The sequence below is a fragment of the Acipenser ruthenus genome, chromosome 14, assembly GCF_902713425.1.
Source record: "Acipenser ruthenus chromosome 14, fAciRut3.2 maternal haplotype, whole genome shotgun sequence".
NCBI lineage: Eukaryota > Metazoa > Chordata > Actinopteri > Acipenseriformes > Acipenseridae > Acipenser > Acipenser ruthenus.
In genome coordinates, this window is record NC_081202.1 from 6,743,506 (window position 1) to 6,768,973 (window position 25,468).

Sequence of the window (25,468 nt, forward strand, 5' to 3'; positions counted from 1 at the left end):
TGCCTCACTAAGGTTATTCATTTTTATAATGTGTAATTGATAAAACAGTATTTAATACAATAAGCTGATTATCATGTATCAAGCTTTGAATCAGGGAGTTTATGATATGGTACCATTGAGGTCATAGCCTTTAGCAGTGTCAAGCAAATCAATCCTAACAGCTCAGTGGCATTTTAAACAAAAAGGACTTGGCAAAAGACTGCGTGCGATTCTTGTATATTCAGGTGTTCATTCTGCCATATTTTAAGCCCCATAATGCTTTGCATACTGGAATCAAGCACAATGGCAAAGAAAAAAAAAAAATGAAGTGCTTTTATATCAAAGGGATAAAAAAAAAGGTATATAATATGAATTGTATTATTAGAGGGCAGTACAGGGTTGTAATGCAAGCTTAATATGTAATACAGTATAGTTTACAGTAAGTGCAAATAATACTACTAAAATATAATATGAGCTAGGATGCAGCAAGTTAGGATTACAACAAGTTATATTAACAATGACATAATAGTATTGCAATACTACAAGGATAGTCCATTAGCTGAGCATCCAGTAACGTTGACAGGTTCTATATTAAATCACACTATCAGATTGCTTGATTGCTACTCAGTAATTGGGTAGACAAGCAAACATTAGGGAAAGCTTTGTTTTGTGTTGTATAATTAAGAAGTTTTATTCCATTTAATTAAAACCTAAAAACTGTTAAAGGTAATGACTCAGTATCTGCACAGCTATGGCCAAATGTTTTGCATTATCCTATAGAATTAACTCAGTTTACTTCATAAAGGCAAATGAAACCTTCTGAATAATGTTACTTTAACATATTCAATTGCATACTACTTTGTAGTTTTCCATATACGGAACAAAAAACTGACAAAAATTAAAAAATGTGACAAATTGAAATCTAACATGAAATACTGTATTACTGTTATGGCTTCTGGTAGACACTTGCGATATCGTTGTAGTTTCTTTGATTACACAATGTTACATAAAATAACTAAATTATGTTCATATCGTTTTTTTAAATGATCTCTCAATCCTAAAATTGTAGGTGATGCAAAACTTTTGGCCAGAGCTGCATACTAATGTTAATACGTGTATCAATCAACCAACCCTGGAGAAAATACTAGCAGGATGGATACAGAGTTAAAGAACAGTGAAAAGGTGAAGGGGAATTTGTGTGTGTGTGTGTTCTGAGGGATTATAACACTCTGCAGTTATGCATGTTTCATTGCACCTCCTTTCATAGAAACAAACGTTTAAGGTAAAAATACAGGCTCTCTGCAACCTCGCACACGTACGTTAACAAAACAATAACAACTGAATGAATGATGCATTCTAAGCCTTTGAACATTTACCCTAAATCTACAAAGACCAGTGAAATCAAACACTGGCTTGAAAAAAAAGGACGCCAACAATAACAACAACAGGAATGTGCTTTCTATGACTAATGCTAGCTTTTTATTTACTGCATGACATCATAGATTAAACAAACAATGCTATCGCCCTAGTTGTAGTTGTATGTATTCTGTGACATTCGAACAGTGATCCCCAGGGGGATGTAGCTCAGGGCTGAAGGTGAAACCAGGCCTTTAAAGGTATGGAATGCCATGGCCCTGGGGAGACTTGGTTCACTCTGTGTGCTTCAAACATTTTATCCATAGTCAGGAAAACTGGTCCACTATAAGACAAATTAGACATTAAATATATACAGCAAAACCAGTTTTATTCACATATAATGTATTGGGACTTTTTAATGTACTTATTTTACCGTTTTTAGCCGGGGATTGTGGGGAGGGTAAATATATATCAGATTGGGTTTCACCAAGATCAGCTCACAGATTTCCATTTGAACAATGCAACGCTGGCAGTGCTCTTAATTATTAAACGGGTCTCGCAGGCACTCTATAAGCGATTATGTAATAACTGAGTGGGCAGAAAAACGAAGGGGTGGTATGCAAAGAGGAGAGGTTGACCACTTCTCAGCAAGACTGGAGGGAGGATGGGGGAGTGAGTGGGCGGATAGATGGGGGAGGGAAGGAGGTCACGTGCCCAGCTTTGGCACCAGCCCTGTGTGGATTTAAACCTATAGTATATTAATATTTATGGTTTAATATCCCTTTCATTATCATTCTTTCTACTGAGATTAGTATTAACTAGGCTTACCATGTATTATTACTTTCTGCTTCACATTGATAAATGACCACTAGGAGGGTGCAGCTGTAGTGTATGACCTCACTGATTTGTATAGAGATTTTCAATTTTCCAGTTAAGAAATGATTTATTAGTAAAATGTAGATGATATAAAGCATATACCAATGGTGAGAGTAAATGTATTGAACCCATTGAATCATAATATTAAACAAACTATGAAAATGTTGCCACATTTCTATCATTCAACCAATAGCTGCCCTTGTGCTACAACCATATAATAACAACATTGCTGTTGCAAACTACTATGCAAGAAGATTCAGTTTACTAAGCATTGCAGTCTATGCAAGTACGCCATCACTTTGGTAGGGATGTGAAATATATAGTATATTTAGCATAAGTGGGGTTTGAAATAAACTATAAGTTTTTTCCAGTAACGGTATAGACTGCAACATTGTTTTGAACTACAATATACAGTCTGATGAAAATAATTCAGAATTGGCATATGTCAATATGTTGTGTTGGCCTTATTGTTGCAGAGCATTCCAAGTAAAATTTATGAAGAAACAAGTCCATTCAGTTGATCTAAATACCATTACTGTTTAGATCATTAATATTGATCCCATTGTGTATCAAGGTTCTGAAAATCTAAACATCTAACATGTTTATATTGATGTCACAATGCCAGTTAGGTTCCTATGTTAATTTCATCACTGGTAGAATTGAAGCAGCCCCATTGTGTTGTTTTGTGTTTTCCGCTATGTGAATTATAAAGGTTCTTTCATGTTTCTCAGTGGGCTTCAGTTTTGATAGAATGTCTGCTCTTATTTTGTACTGTGCTTTGTGGATTGAGTTTGTAATTAATTGGCATCTCAGCCCATTCAATTAAATAGAAAGGCAAGGGTTAGATGCAAACCGCAAAACCATGAGTTAAAAAACAAACATCCTACCTTTCAACTAAAGAGCAAGCTCTGTGGTTGAGAGGCAAGTATGTGTCTTATGCGGATATCAGTATTATTATATCCACAACCTCTAAGAAGTAATCCAAGTATTACATTCTTTACCAAGTTTCTTGTAAAGCTGAACAGTACTGTGGTGCTGTGGGAGCAGCACAATTGCTAGCAGTCTACCAGAAATGGGGACAGGCAGGGGGCCGCTCCAAGACATTGTTATCAGAGTGTATCAGCATTACAAAACGAAGGGAAAGTGGATGCCAAGAGAAAGCTGTGGCCGCAAACAGTTAATGGTGGATGGAGACGAGAGTTACGGGGGCTTGTCAAGTCTGAAATATAAATGAGTTCCCTTGAGACACCTCCCAGCACTACCAGGAGTCTATGCCAAGTCATGTCAAGGCTGTGTCTGGTCAAACGGTGGCCCAACCTGATAATAGGTATCAGTACTACAGGCCAGGCAGTGTAAATGCCACTAAATATGAAACATGACAGTTTTATGTATATATTTTTCTGAATGCAGTTACACTAAATGCTGTGTGACCCGAGCAGCAGGTAAAAGGAGCCTCACCTGAATCCTACACTCTATTTGGGGTCCTAATAGTGACTTATTGAGCCGTGGCAGTATGAACAGGCTTTACCCTAGTCATAACGAAAAATAAAAACACAACAGGTTGTAAAACATACATTGTGATGCTAATGAGGAACCTTTAAGGTTGTATGCCCAGCTGGAAAAGGGGTTTCTGTGAGAACAGCTGAAAGCCACCAGGATATTAATGGCATTTTGAGTGGTACCATTTGGCACTGGAGATATCTAAGAAATTGTATCTTAGTCTAAAGTTTCACAAGAGGGGAAGCATGCAGAGCAGGGAAATACAGAATAGTTGTGCTGGGGCTCTGTTAATGGCTGTGTTATCTGAGAGCACCAATACCTTGGATGAGACCGCTGCAGGATAGCTTCTGCAGTGACAAGTGCAGCCCTATTCCCTCTTGGCAAGGGGACAAACTAAGGTTACTGGCTCGTGCCCCTACACTGTCCTTCCAGTTGACTCCAATTAAATTAAATTGATGCATTAAAATAATGGATATTGTTGAATCAGGTAGGGAATGCAGTCAAACATGTTCCAGTATTAGCCAGTGTTTGTACCATAGTAAAAGCTTCACTTTTAAAAAGTCTTCCATAGTAAAAGCATAGAAAAGTGCATTAAATAATAGTCAAAGCAGGGCAAAAAGACTGGAGTCAATGCAAGCCACCATTGCACAGCCACATTGTTTAATTGGGTGATTACTTTATTGGAAAGGTATGTGGCCAGGTGATTGATCTATCGATTGTCAACTAACCCTGGCCACATGCTACATAAGATAAAGGAAATGGGTGTTTGTGGGGAGAATTGAAGTGGGAATGAGTGGCTGGATATGTGGAGTACAACGGAGGGTGGTGTTTGTTTTAAGAGTTTACGCTCAGCAAGGCTGTTTTTATATTTGTAATATTTAACCTCAAAATTAAATCAATACAAACAACCGAGCATTCTTTGAGATTCAATACTACATAAATATTATATATTTACAGTATTTATTTCTTTATATAAATAATAATAAATAAATAAGAACATCAGACTCTTTGGATCTTGTTAACAGCAGCAATTAATCCAAGCAGCTCGTCACAAAGCAATTGTCTGCAGCAAAGTTTAATGTTAAAGGTCAAACTAGTTTTACTCTCTAGCCTTTAGTCTTACACTGATGATGCAAAAAGCCCTTGTGGGATACTGAACTGAAAGGCTACTAGTTTAAAAACGGTCTTCAGCAGCTAAGCGTGTGGCTATGAACCTTGTGCTTACACTTTTCAAAAACAAGTTGTGATAAAAAAACAGAAACAAGAGAAGAATTGGAAACCAAATAACACAAATGGACATTGGTAAGAGAATAATACATAGGTTTAAACCCTTTCCATTCTACCTTTAAATACAATAAATAAATAAATAAATATATAAATAAATAAATAATGCATTACAACACCATAGCTAGTTAGCCAGTCCTTTAAGCTGAGGCCAAAGTGTTTATTCCTGAGTGTGTCCCTCAGGCCTCATTGACAATATTTGGACCTTATTAGAACGTCTCAGCATGTGCCTCGCTGTTGACAGATGCCTACATGACAGAGAACTGAGGGAAAGCTGAGGTATGAATGTGGCTCTGTAATCCAGCTCGGCTAAATGTAGCTCTTCCCATGAGCCTCTTTGATAAAAACACCTGTGAAGCAAAAGTGTCCTCTGGTTAGAAAAGGTGTTCATGATTATAACAACATAAAAGGGAAAGGCATGTTTTTATTTTTTAATAGGAACTGACAAGTGTGGCCTACAAGATTACAATCATAGCAACAGGAGGTCAGTGGATTATAGCAGCTGTGGCGACAAGTGCAATCACAAGGTTAGGTTTCATATGAAATCGATTTCACAGTGTATGAACAGAGGAGGGGAGCTGAAGCAATGTTTCATTGTGTCGGATACCTGCTTTTTAATGAGCTTTTACATTCAAGAGCAATCAGCAGTTGCATATGTACATCCTTTATTAATACAGAATGAATATTTCTTTTGTTTGTTGGTGGCCCTGTATTCAATTATATTTTGCCCTCTCTTACTATATAATAGGCTTGGTCCTTTTCAATGTTTATTTATCCCCATTTAGAGTGTGTACTGGGGTTCTTCATTGGTACACCATGAAACCTGTTAATGATTGTGACAAAGTGGCTGAGTGGCAACAGGTGCATGAGTGATGCAATGCATGAAAGAAGCAGCCAGAGATCATTGTAATCCGGTTTGGAAATGTTTTTATTGTATTTTTCAGGTCTGACGACCAAACAATAATTCCCCGGCAATACACACCAATGTGTACAGCACAGGATAAATAACACGGGAAAAGACAATCCCAAATAATAAACGATATCCGTCCCACAATAGTACAAACACGGTCACTAGTCCTGGGTGCGTGCAGTAGTGCTCGTGGTGGGTGATACAAGTTTATATTTGTGACAATGGTAAAGTGCTGTCTGGTTTAGTGCTGGCCCTTGGCGACAGCTCCAGATCTGTGTTAGCCGTCAAGTAATACACAAGACAATTACAAGACAAACAAACAAAAACACTCACGGTACTTTCTACATGCAACAGGGTCTATCACAGTCCTTCTTAGTTTATTTACACAAATCAAAGCGAAGAAACAGGTTGCGATTCTCCATCCCCTTTTATGCTGTCATACATGACCCCTTGGTAAACGAGTGCAACTGCCTCTCCAATCTGCGTCTGCCACGTCGTTTCCCTTCCGGGTCAATGCGTTATTGCAACGGAGTCTCGCCCCCATCCTAGCTGGCCAACTTCCCTTGAAGCCTAAGAAAGAACTGTCAGGCCAGCCCATCCAGGGAACTCTGTTCTCGCTGCTTAGTGCCCTCACAGGTCGGGAGGGAGATTTACAACCAAGAATCATTGTATTTCTGTCACAATGATACAACAGGTTTCACCACTTTCAGTTTATGAGTTGTTTCTGATCAGCTGAGCTGACAACACACTGTGATTAAGTAGGGTAAGATATGATTGAGCCTTGTTTCATTTGCTGATGTTGCATTGATGTTCCACAATTAACAATTAACTGAGCTGGCTTAAAAATAACTACGTTACTGTACAGTGGTGCACAACTCGGTCCTGGAGGGCCGGTGTCCGTGCAGGTTTTTATTCCAACAGCACCCTAAAGTACTTTATTGGACCTTATTAGAAGCTTAATTGGTCCAATTAACTAATTTAGGGTATGGTTAGAACAAAACCAGGAGGGACACCGACCCTCCATGACCTGAGTTGTGCACCACTGCTGTAAAAGGTGAGTGATTTATTACAGGATTTTGGGAGCCCCTGAAAAACAAACAGCGAAAAGGAGCAGATTTCCTTAGAAAGCATCAGGGTCAGATTGCTATGGGCTTGGTTTGTCACACCCGGAGTCATAAAACCTGTATGCAATTCTGCTTCAATTCCAGAATGCATTGCTTATGAAATGCATGTCTCGGGTCATCTTGATGCCTGAAAGTCCCATCACAGTGCCAACAGCAATGTGGTCCAGACTTTTATTTACAAATACCTATATTCCACTCTGTCTCAGTTAACATAATAATTGAGGGCAGAAATAGATTCTCCCTGTTGATTAACCCAAAATATATGGATAAAGGTGTGTTAAAAAAAAGACAATTGTGTGTTTTAGTGGTGGGTTGGCAGGGATAGGGTTAAAAATGGTCTCCCTGATTCCCTCCATTTCAGCCATGTTCTTAACCTGGGGCACTGATTGGTTGGTCAGTGAATTTTTCATTTAGTTAATTGATTCACTTACTAGGCAGGTGAATTTAAAAGACTGCTTTCAGCACAGTGTAAGAGTAGAAATGATGTGACGGCTTGCTTGCTTTTAAGACAACCGTGTGTTTAAGCTTCTGCTTTTGTTCTGTTGTTTTGCATGATTACCTGCCAATCTGCCTCAATATTGGCTACCCTGTCACAGCAACCTTGAAGATTATCAAATAAAAAAACTATTGCTGCTCCAATGTTTCAGGTCTTACCTCAAGTATATACAGTGGAACCAAAAATGATTCATTAAATTATGTTGGTGCCACTGTATATAAACGCATCACTCATTTTTTCTGCAGTCTCAGTACTGTAATGTACAGGTAAGTGCTGACAGCTGGAAGAATCAGCAGGGGAATCCGGGCTTGCACTGCTGACTGGTAGGGTATTTTTAAAAATAGAAACAAATGAACAAAAAAGAAAAGTCATCATTGCTGATTTATTACTGAGGAATAATAAAGGGACTCAGCAGAACAGAAGTAGGTTTTCAGGCTACTTCCGCCAAACATAAAATATAGAGCAGTATGTTAGATGCTAGAAGGTTGGATATTCATATATTCTGTGTTAAGGACATGATAGGAACTGCTGGAGAGGTGTATTGGCATCCTCCGCATAATGACTAAGGATCACACCCCCGGTCTCCAGGATCTGACCAGCGTCTGCTTTGCTAGAGCCAGACTGCATTAAGAGAGAGTAGACTGACACAACTTTAAATTACTCAGCTGAGGGTGGATCCAGTCAAGTAATACTGCAGCACTGTATTACCTGCATCGTTCCCTGTTTTATTGATTCAATTAGCGTTTAACTGGGGGGAAGCGTTCCAGGGAAATACAGTGCCACATGAACTACTTTGGGCAGCATTTGATTTTTTCAGTGTACCGATGACAATAACAAATTTAGTGAAAGCCTATTTTGGAGATTTGCAATTCAGTTTTTCAACTTCAGAATTCAGCACTACATGGCAATGCCTAGAGGTTGGAATAATGGCAGGATGCACCATTTCTCCACTGGCTTTTACCATGGCAATGGAAGTAATCATTAGGGCATCAAAATGGGTAGTAGGAGGAGAGCGCTTGGCTTCTGGAATGCGACTACCACCAATTCGAGCATATATGGATGACATGACAACCATGACTACAACAGTAGCCTGCACTAATCGATTATTGGGCAAATTAACCAATAACATTGAATGGGCACGAATGCAATTCAAGCCCACTAAATCAAGGAGCATCTCTATAATTAAAGGCAAAGTAGTAGATAAAACATTCTTCATTAATGGTGAGGCAATACCAACAGTGTCTGAGAAGCCAGTGAAGAGTCTTGGGAGATGGTACGACGGGGATCTAAAGGACACAGTTTGTGTGGGAGAAGTTAGACAACAAGCAGTGGAAGGGTTGAAGAGCATAGACAGCTGCGCTCTACCAGGTAAACTAAAACTCTGGTGCTTTCAGTTTGGTCTACTGCCGAGGTTGCTGTGGCCACTGACTGTGTACGAGGTTTCTTTGACAACAGTCGAGAAGCTGGAAGCTTTAATCAGTTCATACATCAGGAAATGGTTGGGAGTTCCACGCTGCCTCAGCAGAGTGGGACTTTATGGTAAAGGAATACTGCAGCTACCAGTCTCTGCTCTAACCGAGGAGTTTAAGTGCGCCAAGGTCAGATTGGAAATGACATTAGTAGAGTCACGCGATAAATGCGTAAGGGAGGCAGCACCTGTGTTGAAAACTGGAAGAAAGTGGGCGGCAAAGAAAGCTGTGGAAGATGCAAAGGCTGCCCTTCGAATTGGTGATATCATGGGGCAAGTTCAGCATGGAAGAGGGGGTCTTGGTTTCAGTTCAACTCCTCCTACATGGCACAAGGCGGCCCCAGCTCAAAGAAGGAAGCTGGTAGTCAACGAGGTGCAAAAGCAGGAGGAGAGGATGAGGTGTATAAAGGCCATTTCCCAGGCCAAACAGGGAGAATGGATGAGATGGGAGAGTGTGGAACAACGCAAGATTGGCTGGCAAGACCTATGGTCAATGGAACAGAGCAGGATCAGTTTCCTCATCAGGTCAACATATGATGTTCTCCCATCACCACAGAACCTAAACCTCTGGGTAGGAGAGGATCCCTCATGTCCTTTGTGTTCATCACCTGCAACATTAAGGCACATTTTGACAGGATGTAAGGTGGCTCTTAGCCAAGGACGGTTTACTTGGCGCCATGACCAGGTGCTGCGATGTTTGGCCTTAGCATTGGAAGACAAGCGTAACATGACCAATAAGTTGCCACCTGTTCCATCAAAACATTACACACAAAAGACAACATTCCTCCGCCCAGGAGAGCAACCACCAAGAAAAGGTGTTAAAACCAATCCTCGCCCAGGACAACTGGAAGCTGCTAGAGACTGGAATATGCTGGCAGATGTTGGTCAACGGCTTATTTTTCCACCTGAGATTGCCACCACTAACCTTCGACCAGATATTGTCTTGTGGTCTGGATCAGCACGCCTTGTTCACCTGGTAGAGTTAACAGTGCCATGGGAGGATGCTGTAGATGAGGCGTATGAGAGGAAGAAACTGCGGTATGCTCAACTAGCCACTGAAGCGGAACAGCGAGGATGGAGAGTCCGGGTTTACCCAGTGGAAGTGGGTTGTCGAGGATTTGTGGCACACTCTACAACCCGGTTTCTCAGAGACGTCGGATTCAGTGGCCAAGAGTTGCGTCGCACAGTGAAGAACTTATCTGAAGCAGCAGAGAGGAGCAGCAACTGGCTGTGGTTGAGACGGAAAGATTCTGGCTGGGGACAGGTAAGTAAGCTGGGCTGAGTTGAGTGGGGGACGGAGGGGGGTGATGCTGGGACGCCAGAATCACCGTCGAGCCCTCTTGAGGTGTCGTGGGCTAGTCGACGAAACACCGAGGATGGAAGGTGCCCACTTGAAAACCCCAGAGATGTACCCTACTTAGCTCAATCCAGACGGTTGTCATGCTGATGCGCTGGGGAGGCCGCACTTTGGTTGATCCCCGGAGCCAGCATCGCAGCCGTTGTGTGTGCTGATGCGCCAGGGAGGCAAAAATAAGCTGATCCCTGGAGCCAGCATTACACTTCAGCCATTAACACCAGACAGAAGGATATCTACATCATCACATGGAAGGAAACGTAAATGGATGGAGACGCATATGGATCACATTAGTTTACTGTAAAGCTACGTCTTAGTTGGTGCTTATCTTGGCGAGAGCCGAGTTCAAATCAGCATGAAGTTTTAACATCTACTCTCGTGTAATGGAAATCAAAAGACAAGGGTCATAAGATGAGAATCTTGTGTGATGGACAAAAGTGAGATATTTACTGTGAAAGTTGTTTCATCTATAATGGGACTTCCATGTGTATCAATCTTAGACCACTCATTTTAAGTCATTTGTTCCTATTTTGAATTCATTTGTTTTCAATGTGAGACACATCTATAAGCAATATCATCTTTGATAATGGATCACATCTCATAATGCTAAACAATATACCGAAGACCATTGCTGTTTAAAAAGGGCACATCGTTTAGAGCAGGGTTTCTCAATCCTGGGCCTGGGGACCCACTGTGTCTTCTGGTTTTCAATCCAACTGAGTTATCAATTACTTAATTTAACTCTTAATTGAACTATTCATTATCTTAATTATACCCTTTTAATTGTTTTCAGCTTTTAAACAGTTGGACATTTCAAGTTAGCTATACAATTTTATTAGTAACTTGAAATCGGCAACTTTTTAGGAGCTGAGAACAATTAAAAAGGTCTTATTAAGCACATTGTTAAGGGTTTAATTAAGTAATTAAGAACTCGGTTGGAATGAAACCCTGGTTTGGACGGTTAGAGGGGGCTTGTCCGATGCCTGACAGTTTTGTCTGCCTTTGGTAACTTTTCATTGATGTGGCTATTCCAGGGATATATTGTGTGAGGTGGCAAGCAGAAGTGCCTGATGTGAGTGTAGCTTCAGGGAGTGGGCAGCACTTTCACTGGGGATGCAGGAATTAGAGCAAGAGAATCGCATTCCACCAGAGAGCCTTACTCAAGTTAATGGGCTGTACCTCAGCCAGGCTGGTTTCTGTTATGTTTTGTATCAGAACAGAACAGATAAATAAGAAAATAAGCTATAAATAAATAAGGTGCAGGTATGAGTGTTGCAAACAGAACCAAAATCTTAAACTCAAAAAGAAAAACAGACTGTATTTTGATATTTTAAACAACAGTAGCTCTAAATCCCATCCTACTTTAAATCATAAGATCATAATATTTCATAAAATACTGTGCGGTCTATGCTAATCAAAGCAAAGACATGTCTCAATGCCATCTGGAGCAACAGCATACTTGTTTAAACTGCAGCAACATTTGGATCATTAAAATGTTGAGTCAGCTTGACTCTGTTTCTTTTCTTTTAATTAAAGCAAATGAAAATATTTTATAAAATATCCTAACAGCATGTCTTACTGTGCTTGGTAAAAGTACTTTTTTTTTTTTACTTTATTATTTTATATATATATATATATATATATATATATATTACAAAACGCTGTCCCTAATGTGCTAAAGTGCATTGTATCTGATTAGGCTTACGTATAACTGCTATTCACCACAAACACCCATGGGGCGCATTAGGGTTTCACTATACTGCTTCCATTTAAAACATGAACTAACTCATGTGTAAAGCTCTGCTTGGGTTTGAAGTTTTAAGGCCTAAACATGTCTGTCAAACTCCAGCACATCAGCTTTTAATAAAACTAGACAAAGGCGGAGATTATCAGCTTTTATTTCCTAATCTATCTTCCTCTTTGTTACAGCATTTTTTAAAAAAAAATTTAACTAAAGGGTTACATAATAACTTACATAACCACTTTTACTTCCGATAAGCAATAAGATAATAATGTAATACAACTACGACCTAATAATAATAATAATAATAATAATAATAATAATAATAATAATATAGCAGGAGAACTGATTGTTGGTGGTAGACAGCGGAAGCAGAAACATGGGGGTGGTTTTTGCTGTCATTATAGCAAATAAAATAATTCCATCCATTTTCCATACCATGCACATCCATTCGCTATATAGATGTCAAATGTGTAATTTTGAAAGAAACCTATGTTTCAGTTAACATGCATTTTCATTTTAAAACATATCTGGAGCTAGATCTCTGTTTGCAGACCTTGCTTTCAGATAGTCTTGCACTTTCCTGGTCATTTCAACTGGACACTGAAATTGTCCCAATCCCTTCTCAGCCTTTTTTTCCCCTGTCAGTAACTTCCCCCCGCATCCTTCGTAACCAGTAATATGCTTTTTGACATCAGACATTGCTGAGATTAAATGACCTAGGAAGTGAAGCAGTAATAGACTTCCTGGAAGGCAAGGCAGCTGAGAAGTTTATTTAGCCAGTGTTGTACCAGGTGTCATGTTTTACATGAAAATACATGCACGTTTTAACATGTGTTTCTTCCTAAACTGCACATGTGAGCCCTATCTAGCGAATGGACGTGCACAGCAGGTAAGATCTATTATATTAGTTTGTTAGCTACAGTTAATGGCTCCTCATGGTTTCATATTCAACCCATTACACTGAACTCCTATGAGGCGGAGTTCATGAAAAATCACACAAAATAAGGGTTCCACAAAAATCCCACCTGAACCATATTGTTTTACACAGAACACCCAGAAACCTTCCTTTCTAAGAGTATACGAGACACATTACTTCTGTTAGTATTACAAGGCATACGAATTTGTTGCTACTCAATACTTCTGATATGTGTTCGGATACCTTACCCTGTCGCTCACAACAAGTATATAATATCAGCATGACAAAAAAAGCAATGCAAACACGGTTTCTGGTGGCTGAAATTTGCCTGACTCTGTGACTATACATTTTTTAATCAGACATTAACAATCCAGTCATTTGTGTTAACCTCCCCCCCAAAAATGCAGGCTACAGCAGGCAAAAAACATACCTGAAAACAACCTGAATCCACTGGGACTGATTTTCAAGAATGCCAGTTAGTCTCCAAGGCATTCTTTATGGGCCCCTTTTGTTTTTATGGTTCTATAAATAAATTGTATGCTGAACACCAGAGGATTCTATACAAAATGAGCAAAAATAAACCAAAAAGGTTTAAATGGGTCCCTATTTAGATGCTTCATGTGTGAAGCTCCTATTCAAACCCTAATACTATTCTAATTCTATATACTCATATTTAAAACCATTATAATAAACCATCTGTTGTTCAATAGATAACAATGATTCTTATAAAACCGAAATAAAATAAGGGAAAGACCCTTAAATAACCCACATTTTTAAAGCAGTGTACTCATTTACATTCTAATATACCAATATCTGAATACCTCATGACAAATCTGAAAACAAATCTGTTAAATTTTCTTTGCTGTATTTAAAGCATTTTACAAACAGACGTGCATTCCATTAGCTAAATCCTAATACATTTGAACTAAAAACAATCCGAAAATTCCAGCATTTTAAATGAATGAATGAATAATGTGGTTTTACAGAATGGATATGGCACCCCACTAAGAGCATCGGTCTTACCCACACACAATGATGGATGATGGCATTGGAAACCTTTAAACCCACAAAGTATGACTGGCAGGAAGGTATTATCGTTTCAGCAACATAGGGTGAAAAAAAATCTGACAAGACAAAAATAAAATCCAGTGTGTGACTTCTTTTGACAGTTGTGTGTGCAAGTTATCCTACATATGGAGAGAATCAAAAAGAACCACTCAGGAAATCCCCAATAATCAGAGCCTTAAAAATGTTCTTTAATTTGATGCTATATATGGAGAAACGATAAGGTGACAAAACAAAGAATACAATTGCATAGATTGTAGACTATGCCTTCAACAACATACAGTACATATATAAATAGCAGACTTGTTTCAAATGTAGACAAAATTAAAAGTAAAATAAAGTATTAGGAACAAATGAGCAACTGACTTTCCTGAAAGCATAAGAGCCTACAAAGTCCCTTTTTCATGAAAACAGCAGTTAAACGTTCACTTTTCAGCTGAAATGCTCTTGGTGTCCTGCGATGCACTTTGTAAAGTTGCTTGTGTTTCAGTACTTTATTTCTTTATTTTCTATCTGAAATGAAACACTCCGTTCTGTAATTGGTACTGAAGAATTGAAAACAAGCCGTTTAAAGGGTAACACTACAAGAAAACAAATGTTGTACTTTATTTGTTTATTTTTTGTATTTATTTTAACCAGCAGATTTACCCATTAATGTCGAGGCCTCATTTACAAGGAAGTCCACAGGGGGGAATTCAATCATAACTATATCTCCAGGGTTGTAATATTGTTTTTATTGTTTTCATATACAGGTTCAGAAAGAACAGTAGTGAATGTTATTTAAATTACGGAAAAAACATCTTAGGTTAAATATCATTGTTTATATAAAGTTTGGTTGAATGTATTCTTTACAATGCATCTGGAGAGCAAAAAAGCAATAACTGATATTTTAATGATTGTTTTGCTATATATATCATAGAGAAGTGCAAACTGTTTCTGAATCGTGGGTTGTAACCACCGAAGATAAGTGCATATATAAACAACATAATAAGGATATAGTAACATAGTAAGGACACCTTTGAGGATAGTCAAATGTGTGCTAAACCTGCCAACGCAAATGCACACCATTACCATAAAAATATGTTTTTTTTTATTATTATTATTATTATTATTATTATTATTATTATTATTATTATTATTATTATTATTATTATTATTATTATTATCCTATAAATAGCAAAAAAAGGTTTCAAGAGGACATGATGCTGTATTCCCCCGTACAAAAGCGCAAGTAAAAACAGGTACCCAACTCCAACCCTGGTCCTGGAGAGCCCCTATCCAGCAGGTTTATAGGTGTCTTTACATCATCAATGGCTAAAGATCTGGAACACCTGTTAATCTTGACTAATTAAGCTAATAATTGGTTCAATTAAGTAACTGAGAGATTGGTTGAAATGAAAACCAGCAGCCACAGTAGCTCTCCAGGACCAGGGCTGGAGACCCCTGCCCTACACAGTAGCCTGTCACTGACCACTCTAAGGTAGCCATTGAATTGTGCAATTTGAAATAATGACATTATTAGAAAAATATAAAACAAACTAATATATAAATAAAAGTTCAGTAGCACAGTATAAGCCTAAACATAAGTTGTTGCTACTTATGGAGTGACGTGTGTGTTAAAATATACTGAGGACAGTCCAGCTTTTACTGTAGGCCTAGTAATAACACTGCTGTGTCTGGTATTTATATAGCCGGTATTAACGATGCACCTGTGTGGCCACTGAGCCCAACATAAATACATCAATAAATCATAAGAACTCTTAACAAACAATGAAATACCATAATTAAATAAACACATATTTAAAGCGATGCTCCCCAAGTAAAGTTGTGTTACTTATTTGTTTAATTATTTCATTTATATCTATATGGTAAACACGTAATGCAACATAAAGCTTTGACTGGCACTAAAAAATATACATTATTTTAATAATACATTTGCTAAAGGCTTCATATATATATATATATATATATATATATATATATATATATATATATATATATATATATATATAGGCCCTATTCATATATAAGTAAGTGTTTACAGTTCTTTAAAAAAAGACATTTTAGTGCTGGTTGCAGCAGAGAAAGCTTTTATTTCGGATGATGAGACTATGTGATTGCAGGAGTTTTAAAAAGCAGTACAGGACACTAAATTGCATTATTTCTAAAAGTTGTGCACACAACGTTCAAGTGCTTCTTCAGGGATACCAAGACATTTTAGCGCAGGTAGTGCAATCGGCCACATCTTTTGCAAAACAGACTGACCAGAACCACATGCCTATACTACACCAGATTATTAGTATTAATAGAATTATTCAATGTACCCAGTGTCTCATAACCCACTGTAAAGATTGTATATAAATATGTTACAACATTCTGTGTTCCAAAACTATCCCCACTCTGGTTTCAGCAAACTCCAAGCCAAAACACTGCATGCAGCTCTCTTCTTATCCACATGCAGAATAACCAGTCCATTGGCTAACTTAATGTGCAATTACCCAAGAACTTAATGAATCTAGTTGCCAAAGTGAACATAATTGCCAGAGGATATACCTATATTTGTCAAATCAGTCCCACAGCATCAGATCAGTTATTGCTGATTGTATGGAGTGCAGCATTCAAGTCACTAACGGGAAATTTCTTTTTTGCTCCTACTTCAAAATGTGTTTTCTGACATGGACAGGTCGGGAATAACCAGGGTATGGATCGTTATATCATTTCTAAATGATGAAGTTAATGCCCTGTTGCCTCCTATGCAGTATTTTTAAGCAGTCAAAAGGTTCCTCGCTCCATGTCAAATCGTCTTAAATCAGCAGGGTCAAAAGTCCACACAGTCACAACTTTGAATCAAGTCATTCTATAAAACTCTCAGCTCTTGTTTGTGCATCGCTGTGGGAATATGAATGCTTGTTTGTTGGTTTAAGTGCCTTCCTTATATCTAAAGTTTTGGATAATCCAAGGACTCGATTTAAAAAAAACAAAAACTAGAACCAGGACAACAACGTGGATATCTTTGCAGTATACCACCTGGGATCAATTGCACCACTTGACCACTTTTTTTCATTTTCATTTCCTGTGCTGAGGTAGAGAACCAAAGGCTCGTTATGGTAGAATGCAAATGAAAATGGTGGGCCATGAAAAAAGGAACACGTTCTTCACTGCATTTTAGTGACTGGTATTTACATGGTATAGTGGGAATGTGTGCTGGCGGACTATGCAACGAGCTAAATATTTCTTATTGGTTTTTCCATATGTCCAGTATCAAACCATTTACTGTCCAGGCTGGGGTGTTTTTGTAATCCAGCTTCATGGCTGCTTCGTTTTTCTAAGCCTACTTGAAGATTCCAAGACGAGCTTTGGTGTGTGCTTTCAGAACCGTTAAGTAAACGTACAACAACAGAATGGTGATACATACTGTAGTGCATCACGGCAAAGAAAACTGCACCAGTTTAACTTTTGTACATGGAGGCACTTTCAACGATCCAGTGGACGAGTGGGTCAAAGGCACTAGCAACTAACTAAAATCATTTTGCTGATTTTCAGAAATAATCATTGGGAAAACTCAAATCTTCATATCTTCAACAATAAAAAAGGTAAAACCAGTTGCAATGTGGATGCATCACTTAAGTAATAGTTTTAACTTTGCACATTCTGAGACTGCTCATGCACCGCACCACTGGAAAGTTTTTTTTTTCTTTTCACCAGATAGTGCTAACTATAGTTATATCTTGATAATATTCATTTTTAAAGTCTGTAATCCCTTAAAGGAAATTGGTTATGTTCAGTCACAGTTCAGGCAAAATCAGGATAAACCTATTCATTTTCCCTGAAACTAGGCAGGAAACCAATCAGATCTGTCAAAAGTCCTTCTGTTACAACAAACGGTTTAATACTGATGTCATGCATTACATATACTGAGATACACAGTACCTTAGTCAATAGGACACAATGCTGAATATTTTAACATGCTATGATCTCCAAAAGTTGCTGTTCTCATAAGATTTAATATTCAGTACTTAAATACTTTAAATTATTAATAACTTAAATAATAAATAACCAGTGCACTTTTGGTGAACGCAAATGAGAAATAATAAAAAAAATAAAAATAAAATAAACTGAGAAAAGTTGGGAACAAACGAAAACCTATTTCCCATTCTATGAGGTAATGTTTCACGCATGCCAATATTAAAATGAAGACTATCAGAACATGCTTTTATTTAACTATTTCCATAGTGCTGCCTTGCATCTAAACAGGCACCATATAGTACTACCCATTGTGTATGATTTGAGTTACAGCATCCGCAGAAAAATAGCAGCATTGCAGATGTCTTGAGTTGAAGACGGGTAGTTCTTACATCATAAATCTGCAGCAAGAGACCGGTCAGGTTTTTTTTTTATAATAAGGTGCTTTGCTGGTCTGTAGATCTCAAATAATTACGTCACTTATCACAGGGGAATACTTAGTAGATCGATAACTGCAGATGCTTGCATGTTCCAGCAGAACTGAAAATTATGATGCACGTTCTTGGATGCACTGTGCAACTTTGCTGAAATATACTGTAATCCATGCATAACTTTTTTTTCTTTAAAAAAAATGATAACCACGTTTGTCAAGCAAATAAATGGAAGTCCCTGTTAGGGTTGTACAACATCTTATAATAACCCTAGTTAAATGATGTCTCTTTTGTTTACTTGAAGAATCCCATTTAAAAATAAATGTAAATATTAATCTTTCACGTATCCTGAAAGCTTGTTTTTTGTTTGTTTTAATTTTTGGGGGTTTTTTGTGTGTTTTTTTTTAATCGCTGACCATAACAATCGCAATGCAACAATGCATTTACGAGGTAAATGAAGCATTCAAAGATGAGTACAATATCTACAAAGAGCGACAATGTCACTTGACTCCCCAGCTGCGAGTGGGTTTTTTTTGTTTGTTTTGTTAAACATCAGTCAGCAGCTTGTTTTTATTAACACAGTTTTGGTTGGCTACAGTGCAGTTGCCAGTTCTGAGGTTTGCATCTCTTAAATTGTCTATACTGTTGTTCATGTCCTCCTCAATTTCCATATACTCAGACTTGCTGATGGCGGATGAACTGCGACGACTTGAATTACTGTCAGAAGCTAAGTTGGGGGTACTTACACGCAGTAACTGAGCCTGCTCTACCCCTTCAGTCTCTCTGTGGTAGAAGTAATTAAAGTTGGATACGATCACAGGTACAGGTAAAGCAATCGTCAACACTCCAGCAATGGCACACAATGATCCCACAATTTTACCCCCAATTGTTACTGGGTACATGTCCCCATAGCCAACAGTGGTCATGGAAACCACAGCCCACCAGAACGCTTCTGGAATACTGGAAAAGTAAGACTCTTTCTCTTCGGCTTCAGCAAAGTACACTGCGCTGGAGAACAGAATAACACCAATGAAAAGGAAGAAAATCAACAGCCCCAGTTCACGCATACTGGCTTTGAGGGTCTGTCCCAAAATCTGCAGCCCCTTGGAGTGTCTGGACAGCTTAAAGATTCGGAAAACCCTGACCAGACGAATGACCCTGAGAATGGCCAGTGATGTCGCCTGCTCTCCCTTCTGTTCTTTACCATCCTCTTCTTCTGCCAGTTCTGTGCCCAGCGTGATGAAATAGGGGATAATGGCCACAATGTCAATGAAGTTCATAATGTCCTTAAAGAATTCCGCTTTGCTGGGGCAAGCGAAAAACCTGACAATCAACTCAAAAGAGAACCAGATTATGCAGAGCGTCTCCACGATGAAGAAAGGGTCAGTAAAGATATTTGGTTTGTAATAGTAGGTCATATTCCCCACAGTGTGTATCCTACCCGCAGGGTCTTCTTTTAGTTCAGGTAGGGTTTCCAAACAGAATATGACGATTGAAATCAGAATTACCATAACAGATACTATAGCGATTCCCCTGGCTGGACCTGAGCTTTCAGGGTGTTCAAACAAAAGCCAGACTTGGCGTTGGAATTCTTTCTCCGGCAAAGGGCGCTCTTCCTCTTTGACAAAACCCTCATCCTCGCGAAATTTTTCCATTGCTTCTTCACCAAGCTCGTAAAACTTGATCTCTTCAGTAAACATATCCAAAGGTAGATTCACAGGTCTTCTCAGTCGTCCTCCCGATTGGTAATAGTAGAGGATGGCGTCGAAACTAGGACGGTTTCTGTCAAAGAAATACTCATTTCTCAGGGGATCAAAGTACTGCATCCTTTTCTTGGGGTTGCCTAGTAACGTGTTGGGGAACTGGGCTAGAGTCTTAAGCTGAGTTTCAAAACGCAGCCCGGCTATGTTGATGACCACTCTCTCGCAGCACTCGTGGTCATCGAGATCAGGATGGTGATAGCTGTCTTGAGGGTGCCCGGGCAAGGCTGAAGTCTCATCCATGTTATCACCTGCTACCACGGTCATCTCTGTTGTTGAATTGGTAACACTGCAGAAGCTGAGAATTTAGTTTAGCTGAGCTAAATAGGGTTTTATGTATTCCAGTTTTTGTTTTGTTTTGATTTTTTTTTTTTGTTGTTTTTTGTTTTTATCCACCCAATCCACCCTGGTTCAAGGCTAGTTTGTTTTGCTATTGCGGTGCCCCAGCGTTTCTCCCTGACTCGACCATCACTTTACTGCTGCTGCTGTCACACAGTTTGAGGAAAAAAATGGATCGAAGAGAAGATATGTTTGCCGGCTCAGCAATTTCCACTGCTTCTTTTTTTATGCTGTCGACCTAGGGTGGCCAAAGCGCAAGCAGTACAGTAGCTGGATGCTGCAGAATACAAAATGCCAGAAAAGAAAACATTTAAAAATACGAGTACAAAACACAACCGTCTACAGAAACGAGCCGTGTTTTTTTTTTCTGCCTATACTGCATGCAGTTTCAATAGCCCACCCACACTCCCTTTACACAAATCCTGCACATGCAAAGATTTTCTTTTAGTCAAATAGCTACTTCATCGTCAGAGGCTCAGGAGTTGCAGTAGAGCTCTAGGAGCGCGGGTGTTATCTGCAGAATTGTACAGCAAAACAGATTTGTGTTTAAACATGGCCCTTACCTGCGGTCAGTCTGTGGAGGAATGTGTCCACTCGGCGAGCACCAAAATCCAAAGCTAGAACTTTACCCTCCGAGCGCTGTTTTTATATGGCTATCACCTTACAGTCCGTTGTCTATGAGGTCTACTGAAATATTAATAGACTATATTGTGTAAGTATACATCGACGGAATTTACATGTCTTTAGTTTCTAACGTTGGTCGGTGCGCCCAATCCTTCGTAATACTGAAAAAAAAATCCAGTAGGTTTGTGTCTCTATCCAAGCCATAGGAAAGCATATTGAGCGAGAAGAAATAAATAAAACAAACAAATCCAGAGGATCTATTCACTGCAGACCAGCTGCACTATTGTAGCATAATGTCCTTATACAGCAGGAGAAATGATGATGGTGCGATTGGGAAGGCTGAATACATTAAGGGTCAATAAGCGAACTCTAGCCGTTTGTTGACGTTGCAGTATCAGCAGAAATTGGAGATCTTTTTTCCTATTTGGTGAAGATTGATACGATACGGGCGTCCCCAGGTACAGAAGCACCCCGACATGAGATGCAGGTCAAGTGTGTAGGAAAGAAAGACAGAAAAACAATGGAAAGAAAACAAAACGCCTTTGTAATGTTAAAACCTAGTGCATGATTTCGAGAGAGATGGAGAGAGAGAGTGGGAAGTGTGTGTGTGTGTGTGTGTGTGTGTGTGTGGGGCTGGGGGGGGGGGTTTAGACGCAATGCAGAAGGCTGTACTAACAGACCTAGCCACATGCGCCCTCTTCTACACCTCATATATAAAGACAACATAGCATAGCAGAAGCAGCACTGATGTAGCATTCTACAACACAGGTTTACATGGATAGCAGTATCCTGTGATCAGCTACGCCTCTGTACCATTGGGGTGGAGTGGGGGAATTGGAATTAAATTATCTCGGGTTATGCAGCCATGCTGGCAAAAAAAAAAAAAGGAAAAAGAAAAAGGGGGGGGGGGGGATACTCTTTACAGTACTTCTGCAAGTCAAAGCACTGCAGTGCTGCAAAGCACTTATCTCTTATTTCAGCCCACTGCAAAGCAACTGCCTTTTCGCTGTTGTTGCTTATAAGATAAACAGCATCTGTTTTTAATGTTTTTATTTTTTTGGAGGTGGGGGGTAATTCCGGTATTTATTGTATTTATTTCCCACTACATGACGGTGTTCATATGCCAAATGATAAACAAACAAACAAAAAAACACACAAGCACCGTACTGTATGACAAGAGAGTGTGTGTATGTGGGGGGGGGTCTTCTTCTTCTGTAGTCTACCTAGGATGTCATCATTGAACACTGGGTTGCTGCTACAGTACTGTAATTTGTTCAGTACTGTACGAGATTTGTAGGCAGAGAGGGTACAGAAAAATAGGGGGTGGGGGCGGGACGGGACAAAACTCATTGGTACCTGGCATTCTGTCATAGACAAGACATCGATTTCCACCGACAAATGCTGGTCACAAACTTTGCATATGTGGCATCAGACAACCTGCACTTATAGGACGTGACTATTTATAGTGGGCTGTATTGGAATCCAAAAGACTAGACTTGAATCTGCATTTATGAGTATCAGGCGCTTAGCAGTTGAGAAAGTACAAGAGGGATACCGGTGTAGAGCCAGAAAGTGGTACATTGTCAGAATGTGGTAGGCGTACCAAAATGTGACCTGTGTCAGGCCATAAAATTGTACGCTGTCAAAAAGTGGTATGTTTGTATTTCAAGTCTCTTAATGCATGTGCCAGTTTATGTACTAGTTATTTTTATTTCATTTTCCATACATATACATATACACTGATAGTGGTATAGCCTACAGTACAGTGTGAGGCAAGAAAGTCTTGCATAGGCTACTGATGTATGCTTGCTTAAATATATACATTTTACAACTATTAGTTGTTTTCATAAGTTGCTTCAGATGTTAAAACTATATGCAGATTTAAGCTTGTGGAATCTGCATTATTTTCACATGTTTACATCTGATTGTATTCCCTCATTTAAACAGATGGATAGCATATATGATAATTGTATTAAATGAGATATGCATTCTGCTGGATATGCTGTATACCAAGGACTCGATATTGGATATGTTATGTTGGCTATAGCTAGTGTGGTAAAGCCCCTGGCCAAGGCTGGTCTGCGCCCTTGAAATACTCGACCCACACACCAGAACTGCACATTTAGCACTTTCATGCACTTTTATTAACAAACACAAATAAACAAAACGCTGGAACAAAACAAAAGCCTAACTCCAAGTTGGAGCGCTCACTGATCTTTTCAGGTTTTAAAGTAATACACTGGACGACTAAGCCGTTTGACAGGAACAAAAACACTCCTAAACACAGACTGGATCCACACAGCCTAAAACAGCCCCATATCATGATTGGACACCTACATGTTTAACTGCAGGTACAAGGGTTTCTTCACTGCAGGCTATCTCTTTTTTTTCTCCAAAACATACTGTGGTCAGTTTTTGGGGAAATCTATTTTATACTCATTGGACCAAATCATTTAGTTGAAGAATGCATTTGATTCCTGTCCATATTTCTTGGTAAATTTTAGACTTTGTTTTATGAATTTTCTTAAAAAGTGGTTTGCAGCAAGGTTTGCATGCATGCACCTCTTCTTTGTCAATTATTTTGTGCACTAGTATGCCTTGGCTGCTTCTACGATTAGCTTGATTCTCCTTCCTCCTGTAACTGTCATTTTCTTTGGACATCCACTTCCTTCAAGCATTGCAGTTGAATTTGTTGTGATTATTACTCTGATTGTGGATTGTGGTGTTCCATAGTGTTCTGACTGTTCTGTAGCTGTGTCCTTTGTTGTAGTTTTGCTATGAGTAATTTTCTCAAACGTGAACCCCTCCCTTGTCTTGACCATCATCTGCTGTGTTGCCAAAACGTTCTTCAACAGATTTTGGAAATAATTACCTCTTTTTCTGACTATGACTTTATAATGCAGCTTAATTATGGTTTTCAATCAATTAATATATATTTACAATAGTTCTACTACATTTTCTTTTAATGTAAAGGTGCCAGTCCTTTTGTCATGAACAAATATTTAAAATTATTGAAGTGCTTTTGTTTGGGTTTTTTTGTATTTTGGTCTTTACCATATTAATTAGTAATTAGTGGCTGATGTCCTCTAAATGGCATGCGTGTATTTAACATGTTAGAATTATCTTATATTAAGTATAGGGTGCCAATACTTTTGTCTGCGACTATATATATATATATATATATATAGACCTGTCCAGTATGGTTATTACAAACAGCTTGCGTGTGTAGGGTTAAATTTACCCTCGATGACAAGCAGTTGAAGACATCAGGACTCCAAGGTTTAGATATTATAAAGTAATTGGGGGTGGGGTAGGTTGTTCTCAGATAACTTGCTGGGATTATAGAAGGCCTTGTGTGCCAGTTTGGGGGTCAGTTGAAGGACGTCCAGCTGTAATGGCACCACTTTTATATGCAGTCAGACCTGCCTATAACAGAAACTCAAAGGATAATCTAAACATGGACCTTGAACACAGATGGCCATTATTTACAGGTGATTCCTTTAAAAAGTCTGTTTCTGACCTTTCATCGAATAGCGATGAAAGCACCCAGCATTAATTACATGTGCACTTACACATAATTGCAGTGTTATTATGCATAGTTACTATGTACTTCACATGCAAATCTATTTGCATGGTATATGTAAGTACACAATTGTATCAGAAAGGAGTTAGGGTTAGGGTTAGGTTAAGCAAAAAAATGTACACATTATGTACATTGTAACTATTATCGAAAAAAAGGTAACATTTGCAAGTTGTTAAATCCACCACACACCAAGAAAATCCCTCTGCCTCAAGAACATTTTGGACAGAGATTAATCTGACCTAAATTCTTCAAATTACATTTCGAATCAATAAAAGGAAAGGAATACAACAACATTGCTTAATTTAAAATTATATCATTTGCGACTTGAATTATGAACAATCATATGTTGATAATGACAAACTTCCGTTTTTTTACTTCACCCAAACAGTGATCTTACATATACATTTTATTTCGTGAGTTGTACAATGACTGTCACGAAATGTGGGTCACTTGGGTGGTCTGTTTATACAGGTTCCCAGTGGTACAAAGTCGAAGTCTTCAATACAACCTTGATCAAACTTCTGCATGTCTTGTTGGATTGAGCTGATAACGTGTTCATAATGTCAGAGGAACAAAACATTAGAAAAACCAATGCATTACCCTTGTGTTGTATATTGTTCAGGTTATCTGCTAATGTTAGCTGGGATACTATGATACTCTTCTCCTCACTCACTGTTATAATTATACCTGCAACCC

General features: G+C 38.7%; 1 protein-coding gene across 1 annotated transcript; it reads right to left on the bottom strand.

Annotated features, from left to right (window-relative positions):
* Positions 1-16,090: 16,090 nt before the first annotated feature.
* LOC117419392 (potassium voltage-gated channel subfamily A member 1) lies at positions 16,091-21,787 on the bottom strand. Its single transcript, XM_034032106.3, has 2 exons — positions 21,129-21,787; positions 16,091-20,842 (listed from the first exon to the last, which is right to left on the bottom strand). Exon 2 carries the CDS (start codon positions 20,491-20,493, stop codon positions 19,012-19,014), a length of 1,482 nt encoding a protein of 493 aa, XP_033887997.1. The 5' UTR covers positions 20,494-20,842; positions 21,129-21,787; the 3' UTR covers positions 16,091-19,011.
* Positions 21,788-25,468: the final 3,681 nt, after the last annotated feature.